Source organism: Electrophorus electricus, chromosome 1 (assembly GCF_013358815.1).
Source record: "Electrophorus electricus isolate fEleEle1 chromosome 1, fEleEle1.pri, whole genome shotgun sequence".
In the NCBI taxonomy this organism is placed as follows: domain Eukaryota; kingdom Metazoa; phylum Chordata; class Actinopteri; order Gymnotiformes; family Gymnotidae; genus Electrophorus; species Electrophorus electricus.
The window spans coordinates 25,278,684-25,287,256 of record NC_049535.1 but is presented as its reverse complement, the minus strand read 5'-3'; the positions used below and the strand labels follow the sequence as shown (position 1 = coordinate 25,287,256).

At 37.9% G+C, this 8,573-nt stretch overlaps 1 protein-coding gene across 1 annotated transcript; it reads left to right on the top strand.

Annotated features, from left to right (window-relative positions):
* Nucleotides 1–318: 318 nt before the first annotated feature.
* cenpx (centromere protein X) lies at nt 319–2,356 on the top strand. Its single transcript, XM_027006622.1, has 5 exons — nt 319–414; nt 599–650; nt 755–808; nt 1,022–1,110; nt 2,182–2,356. The coding sequence occupies exons 1-5, from the start codon at nt 379–381 to the stop codon at nt 2,194–2,196; spliced, it is 246 nt and encodes an 81-aa protein (XP_026862423.1). The 5' UTR covers nt 319–378; the 3' UTR covers nt 2,197–2,356.
* Nucleotides 2,357–8,573: the final 6,217 nt, after the last annotated feature.

Sequence of the window (8,573 nt, the reverse complement as noted above, 5' to 3'; positions counted from 1 at the left end):
GTGGTGCATGCTGACAACTGCCTGTGTCTTTCCTTCACTGTACAATCCTATAGAAGAGATAGAGAGAGAGAGAGAGAGAGAGAGAGAGAGAGAGAGAGAGAGAGAGAGAGAGAGAGAGAGAGAGAGAGAGAGAGACTGACTGACTGACTACGAACTTTAAAAAAAATGGTCTCATTTATTTACTTGATTATTTTATTGCATCAAGCAACCCGCGGATAAGATTAGCTGTAGACAAAAGAAAGTAAAAAGAAAGGTTTTAGCTTGTAAGATTTGGGTAGGTTGGTGGACCACCTGTGATTATTGCGGCTAGAGGGCAGCAGTCGGAACTTAAAATTGAGTAATTTAGAAAGAAGAAATAGGCGCGGTTATATTGAAAGAATGGATAGTACAGAGCTCGAAATAGTCTTCAAGAAGGTAACTATTGTGCTTTTTCTGTTAGCTAGGTTAGTAGTGTTAAAATAGATAAATAACTAGTGAGAAGCCCACGGTTAAATGCTGTTTGTTTTCAGTGGCTGATACGTAACACAACTAGGTTAAAGTCATTCGCTAGCTAGCTGGCTAAGCAGAAATTTTAATCATCCTGTTGCACTTTTTTTAGGAGACTGTCAGCAAAGTTTTGACGATGTTCTTCAAGGACGAGAAAACCAAAGGTCTGCGTTTACAGACTGTATGGTTAGCATATGCATGGCGTATGTATAGAGTAAACTAACTAACTAGCAAGCTAGCTAACGAAGATTTCTTTGCTTTCCATTAGTCAGTAGTGATGCTGTCAATCTTATGACCGAGATGCTGAAAATTTTCGCTGTCGGTAAGCAAGTCTTGATTTAATAGATACTCAAAAAAATCTTCTTCCCCCCCGATTTGGTTAGCTCGGTTAACATATCTTTGTCAAATATTTTCTTGCCTAACTAAATTATCTGTTTGAGCATTTCTTCGGAAGGCCTATCTACATAATCTAGCGCTAGTTATCTGGTTATGAGCTACACAGTCGTACAAGATCTGATTTGCTTATGTCCCCCAGAAGCGACACGGAGATCCATGAAACAGGCAGAAAATGAAGACTGCGATGTTGTGGATTTGGAGCACGTTGAAAAAATATTGCCTGAACTGGTGAGTAGGTAACGTCATACCATATATCCTATATGTACACGTACACTGAAAATGGCGCACTACGTTTACAATAGACCATAGATTATATTTGAAACCTTTTATTTGTTTTGTTTTTGCTAGTCACTGAAAGTAATCGAAATATGCAGCGATGCATTCGGTATGGCCTGAGTGGCAGGCTGAAAATCAGTTTAAAATGTACATTATATATTTAAGCACCTTGAATTGCCGGATTAAATCGTGTTTACAATGAATTAAGAAAGCTAACAAATATCTTTAAACTAATGTTTGACACGATAACCTGTTTACAAAGCAGACTTTCCTTTAGCCTCTCGCTTAAACCAGCGATTGGTCGTTTTTATGTTTTTAATGAAATGATTGTGTCCTCATCATTTATAATTGTACTTCTCTGCAGTTTCACCTTGGGCTCAAAGACAGTCCAGTGGGGCTCAAATTAATCCAAAAAATAATAATTTAAAAAAAGTTTTTAAAAAAAAATAGAAACTCACAATATAGTTACTGGTGTCTTTGTGTATTGTGTGTTTCTTTTGGACACATTTTGAAAAATCATACATTTCAACTAATTTGCTTGTACATGCCATGGATCTAGCAAAGAGGAAAATGCTTAGTTCCAGTATGTGTTTTTAATGTTGCTTTACAGAAATGTAAAATAAAAGCTATCCAACCCTATTAATTAAGGCAGCCCTTAAGTAATACTGGTTGTAGTCTGCTTATCTCCTTAAAGGATTGCCCTATTGCACTTTGTCCAGTGAAACTCATCTTTACTCAGTTCTAAAGCTGTCAGCAAGTTGTGCCATGCACAGGTATAAATGATGGGCATACATCAATTTTAATAAGGTCTAGTTTGTAAAAGCGGTGTTTTTAATACAAACTTGACAGTAAACAGTTTAATAAAACTAAGCAGCATTAGTTTAATACAAATATACAGCTTTCCTACCCCTTTCAGCTTTAACAGAGCTTTAAGTGGTCTGACTTATTGTGCACTTTGTGACATTGTACATTTGATCTCAAACACTGGATCTAGATCATATTCATTTGTTTATTCTCTTGCAGCTTTTGGATTTCTGATGAGTCACTAGATGGCACTATAGTTTTGACCAACGAGCAGTCTGGACTCTTGTCAGTTTGTAAAAGCATATTAAACACTTGTACTATAGATTTATCCCACAGTCTTTAAAGAGTTGTAATTTATTGTATGTTACCAATAAATTTATGTACCACACACTGACCAACCATTTCTACTGTTGAAAAAATCAAGAAACTATTCAGATCAAGTTTACCCTAAAATTAACTACATTAACTACATTAAACATTAAAAGGGCTAGGTTTGCTTAACTGTAAGAAGGTAAGATCCACCCAGCCCTTTTGTTGCAACGTGGTAAGATAACCTTCAGCCTCACATCTCTGTTAGCCACCTGTGTGGGGCAGGGCAGCAGGTGCCTCCAGCATGCTCCCCTCTACTCGCCATCGAAGCCCCTTGAAGCAGTTGGAAGTAATCAGAGTAAGAAGAGAAGGAGCGAGGCCCTTGGATGATAAGTGCCAGGAAAAAGGACTAACCCCCCTCCCCTAATATTTTGAAATTAACACTTTTTTTTTTTTTTCTTTTTTTTTTTTCTTTTTTTTTTTGCTGGCCTGTGATGTTTAGTTAAAGGTGTACTAGAGAAAAGGTGTATCAGTGTGTGTTTGGATATTTGAGATCTCACTGATGGATATTTTCCCACCACTGTCAACAAGGTGGTGTTTAACATTCCCTGCAGCAAGATGATGGCAATTCCTCAGTGATTGGTTCGATACCAGGATATATATTTTATATTTTTTTTACGGGTGGACAGTACTAGTGGACAACCAGTTGCATTTCTGGTTCAGGGGAGGGGTTTTTTTTTGTTTGTTTTTAATAAATGTTCTGGTTTTGAACTTTAAAAAAAACTTAATTTTATATATGGTGTTTTTACCTTTTTTTTAAATCTGCAAATGAACCTTTTTCATTCACAGGAAAGCATGGTGTGCATGTTTTGCAGTGTTTGGCAAAAGATGCAGGAGGCACTGCTTAGCTAGCTACTTTTACATTTAGGTAAAGTTGCAAATTAGGTAGAGATACTGTGATGCTCTGAACAGCCTGTTTTAACTCATCCCAGAGATGCTGTATAAGATTGATCTGAGTAGTGTGAAGGCCAGGGAAACAAGGAAAACTTGCTGTCAAGTTCCTGGAACCAATCCATTACTACACGACCCTTGTGGCATGGTGTACTGTATTGTCCTGCTGAAAGTGTCCTTCTGCTGTAGGGTAGCCTAAACATCCATTACTATCAGACCTATGACCTATGGTGTGCCAAGAAAACAGGGCACGTGTTTCTAATAAAGTGGCCATACAGAAAGTATGATTTTTAAACATAGCTGAATTCTATGCACAAATGAACTTTTATTCTTAATTTCTTTTATTAAATAAAAGTCATCAATTGTTCCACTCACTTGGCTGAAGAACAGTTTCCATCATCTTCACAGTCGAGAACTCCTTGTTTCGTTCCACAGTAGCTCACCTTTTTAGAGGATGGAGAGCAGTATAGTAACATCAAGGTCATGGGTTCAGTTGAGAGGGAGCAGTCATGCTGTCGTATTAATGAATATGTAAGTTACTATAGGAAAGAACATCTGCCAAATGCTGAAAATGTAAATGCAATTCCCCCTGAATTTCTGATTTTAATCCTCAGATATTTTCCTTGTCAAGGAAATGTAAATTCCTATCAAGAACTATGTAAAAATGTGCTTTTTTATGTGGTAAAAAATAACATAAAAGAAAAAAACCCCAAAATGAATTAAAAAAATGCATTATTCCCTAGATTTAATTTAATTCCCAAATTCTTAGATAATGTTTGACAACTGCATAATATTACTATTAGACAGAAGTTTTGAATAAGCTTAAGACAAGAACATGTAAAGGTTTACCCATTCTCAGATTCATTATGATTTTTGATTGTGAGGTCAATATTTTAATTTGATATCAATATTTTATGTTTTTAAATATATTCTACAAATATAGAATATTGTAGATCTGTTGTTGCTTTTACTAATTGGTTTGGCAATTATTTCAAAACAAAAGATTACCAGGTGATTGAGAGTGAACCCCAAAGAGCACTAGGGCATGAGTAAACCTATTGCTTTGGGGTGCTTTAGTGAGAGTGGGAAAGTAACTTTAACTTTACTGTGTAACTATTGTTTAGACCAGAAGCCCCGCCTTCATATAGGCTCTGAGGGGCCTTCCTCCTGAGACTGTCAAAGGTTCAGTAGGGAACCCTTGGCTTCATGCTTGTGTTGATAAAAGTACACCTGGCTGCTTCAGCCATTTGGGCACTTTGCTGCGGTCACTACTAACTGTTTTTGGCGCTTGGCAGTTAGTCTGGAGATGACGTTGACCTTCTGCTGTGCTCTATTGATTGGCTGGCACTCCGAACCACAGGGGGTGGAAAAGACTCTTCCGGAACAAGTGAGGTGGATGATGGGGTTGGTGACCTTGGCATGCAGCTGAGGAGGTGGAAAGGGCAGAAGGAATGAACAATGACACTCTAAGTGGGTCATTTCTGAAGCCATTCTTCCCTTTACTTAAGCAGTAACCCCAATTTTTAAAGGTCTAGGGTGCATGCAATAAAAAAAGTCAATCACCTTGCATGACAGTCTGGATCCACGGTTACTGAATTAGTTTTGTATAAATTGACATTAAAAGGTTAGTCATTTCAGTGATGCATAGAGAGAGAGAGAGAGAGAACTTTAAAAAAAATGGTCTCATTTATTTACTTGATTATTTTATTGCATCAAGCAACCCGCAGATAAGATTAGCTGTAGACAAAAGAAAGTAAAAACCATCCAGAGAGAGAGAGAACACGCATGAATGCTTGTCATTTAGGCTTAGGAGAAACAGGACTTTGGTGTCATGTGATCCAAATCATGAGAGTGGCATTTGCTTGGTTATATTTAAAATGGGGCAACTAATGACTAAACACTCTTTAGAAGTCAGTGATCACAGTATGGTGTAGCACCTCAGTCAGGCCTTGGGTATTATTAAAGGTCTCAGCACAAGACTAGATATAAAAGTGTTGTCTGAACTCTAGGAACTTCAAACTTGTTTGCTTTTCAGTGTGTTGGGGTATTGTGCTTGTAACAGATAGAGAACTTCAGAATACTGATTTTCAAACTTTCTTTAAAATCCATTCTAAATATGCAAGTAGTGACTTACTAAAACTAAGAATGACAGAAAATATTTTAGATATGAAAAAATGAACCTTATACATCTTAAACCTTTACCTTGAAGTTATACCAGCATGAGTGCATGAGTCCATATCACTCAGATATCTGTTTATATAATGTAATAACTTATAACATTGGGTTAAATGAATGAACAAAGTGTTTCTACATATTTCATTTCATTTTGGTTGCATACGTTTAGAGTAGTGATGACTTTTATTTCCATTATTGCTCATCACTACTTACAGAATAGAATATATATACCATAATTTTATCATGCAATTTATTTTTCACTACATCCAAAATTTGCAGTTTATGAATTGTATAAATATTGCTTAAATGGCCTTAGACAATTAATTAATTAATTTCAGCATGGCCTTCAATAGCTGAATATAGACACATTTCTCTAAAACACCAGCATTTTAGCCTTCAGTCTTGGCTAAAGAAATTCTCATTTTGAAAACGTGCATAGACACAATGAAACATGGTTTTATTACCAACACTGTAGTTTGGGTTCTAGTCTAGTCTATCCTGCCTCACGCTTGAAAATGAAAAGAAACAGTGAAAATTGAGACATTACATAACCATTTTAAAGCCAACTGACAAAACAATTGTTTTGTCCAGAGGATGGCGCTAATGAGTAACATTAGCTCAGAGTTAGCGCATGCATTTTTCAAACTGAACTAAAGGAAATATCCTTTTTTGGTAGTGCTTAGAGGAAATAGTCACAGCCCCCCCCCCCCCCCCCCCCCTCCCCCAACTGCAGGTGCTCCTGGCTGTGTCTGACAGATGAATACAATTCTTGGGATATGATGAGGGGAAAAAGTGCACAGTAGGATGATGAAGCTGACCAGTCTGATGAGCACTAATGATTTCACAGTGTATAGCTGGGTTGCTAAGTGGAATGTTATCCCTTCAACATATTTGAGTTACAGATGCAATGAGGGGGACTGGAAATGGTTGGGGGATGCCTGATTTTCTTTAATTTTTTATTTTTTTTTACAGAGCTTCATCTGTGTGGAAAGAGAATTTGGTGGTAATGTGGGTTTCTGTAATGTGGTACCCTGCCAAATTGCATGTTCAAGTTGATTGGACACATAAGTCACCTAGTTTGGCCAGCTCTCTTTTATCCCAACTAGAGTTTTTAATGCTGAAAACACATCCCCTTACACTTATTCCAAAATTATTTTAAGGCTAGAGGCGTGACAGTACAAGGGAAGCTGAATATTGGTCAATAAGGAAACCATGATGACACTTGACAAAAGATATATCTATTTATGGCAGTATACGGAGAAGAGGACAATTCAAAGCACCCCTAATTGTATGACAGAAAACCTGATTAAACAAAGACTGAACCGCAGAGGTAATTAACCAGCAAAGCAGAACTGTTGGAACAGCTTAGTCTGAGGGAGGAAGAGGGCAAAGTTATTTCTCGTGCCATAATGCAACAGTCTGACCGAGAGCAAAAAACCAGCACGATGCAAGAGGGCCATCCCCTCTTCTTAATAAACACCACTGAGAGACTGCCAAGAATAAAATAATCCATAGTGATGTAAAGACAACAGCTATATTTTGTATGCAAAGTTGTGAAAGCTGTATTGCCAAACAGAAATTCATAGTCAGTTGTCTGTGACCACTATATTTCTCCTCGTTCACACTTTTGTGTACTCTTTCTTTGTCCGAGTCTGCTGCTCCCTCACAGATGTGAAAAGTAAGTCTACCAGCACAGATCAAATCTCAGTGAGCTGTAATTTACAAAAAAACAGCTCCTTTGAAAAAACAGTGAAAAATTTGTGATGCCTTCAAAGGAGCCGCCTTTGCATTTATCTTATTGTCTGTACCACAAAGGACTGCAGCCTGTTGTACTACCACTTAAATCACTGACTGGTCTGTTCTCCATGGAAAACTTCACAGAACACTTCACAGACAAAGAGCAGGACAAGAGGCCAGTTGAATGGACCTGGTTGGGGGTTGGGGGATGCTGTCTGACTTCACAGGCTATCTGCTATGCATGGCTTCTTTCTGGTCTTTCGAATTGTTGCTGTCATGCTATAGCCTCTGTAGAGGGTTGATGCTAAACTAGCAGAGCTTCTCAGTGGTTAAGATATAGGTAACTGACCTAATCCATAATGGGCCAATGTGACTGCAGGTTTACTGAGCTCATGCAAACCTGATTCCTACTGATATTCAGATTTTTGTCTTTAGTTGTATTGGGTGTTCTTCTTCGCTGGAATTAAAACCTGTAACCACACTGCACCTGCATATAAGGCTGCCTACCCATGGGTGAATGAGCGTGAGGATACAAAAATGGCTACAATGTAAGTTACAAATTTTAGATCTCCTGTATATCCTTACCCACTTACAGCAGAAAGCAAACACATCTCAAGCATGGCAGTAGATAGGGGGTTTCCTTGGTTTGGTTTGTGGTTTATTTGGTACATGCTACAGAGAACCAACTCACTCTCCTGGAAATGAGGCATTCTTCAACTTTGTTTAACAAAGAGTTCCTCAAAGGACACCAGTGAAAGTATAATTTCCTGGATCTATGAGCGACTGCTCAGAAAGAAAGGATAGAGGCTTCCTCTGAAACCCCTCTCCCGGTCATCCACTGAGCTGTGACGCTGGTTCAGGAACTCCGGCCACTGGAGGCAAGCAGGAGGGCTGCAGGACTTGAGGAACAAGCAGAGGAAAAAAGTGGTTTTCTCAACATGCCATCTTAATATAGAGAGCAGTATGGTAACAGTTAACATAACCATTAAAGATTTAAAAGCTGGCCAATAGTATATGTGGTATACTATAAAGTAGAGCAATGATTATTTAGTAGAGTCATTTTGGCTCTACTCCAGCAAATTCGGTTTTCGGTGAAATTGTGACAGGTTAAAGTGCAGAATGTCAGCATTATTTCAAGGTCTTGAATGAATTACTGGGACAAATTAACAATTACTTGTATTACTTGGTTGCAAAAGCTTAGATTGATTACGTTAGTGCTGGGAAACATCTCTGGTAAAGCACTCCTCATCTGCAATGCAGTTTCATCATAATTTGCTTGATTGGTTGGGTTTTTTGTTGTTGTTGTTGTTGTTGTTGTTATTGTTGTTTTGTATTCAATAGAAGCAATTTGTGGTAAGTGTGTTTCTGGTTGTGAGATTGGCAATCAAGAAAAGTTCTCACTTTGACCCTAAAAATTGCATAGTACATTTCAGTCTTGC

Excerpts from the sequence above, each read along its gene's own strand:
- cenpx (XM_027006622.1), top strand. The coding sequence starts at position 379 with ATGGATAGTACAGAGCTCGAAATAGTCTTCAAGAAG. Across the intron at positions 651-754 it reads CAAGGACGAGAAAACCAAAG|TCAGTAGTGATGCTGTCAAT; the intron begins GTCTGCGTTTAC and ends GCTTTCCATTAG. Across the intron at positions 809-1,021 it reads GCTGAAAATTTTCGCTGTCG|AAGCGACACGGAGATCCATG; the intron begins GTAAGCAAGTCT and ends TATGTCCCCCAG.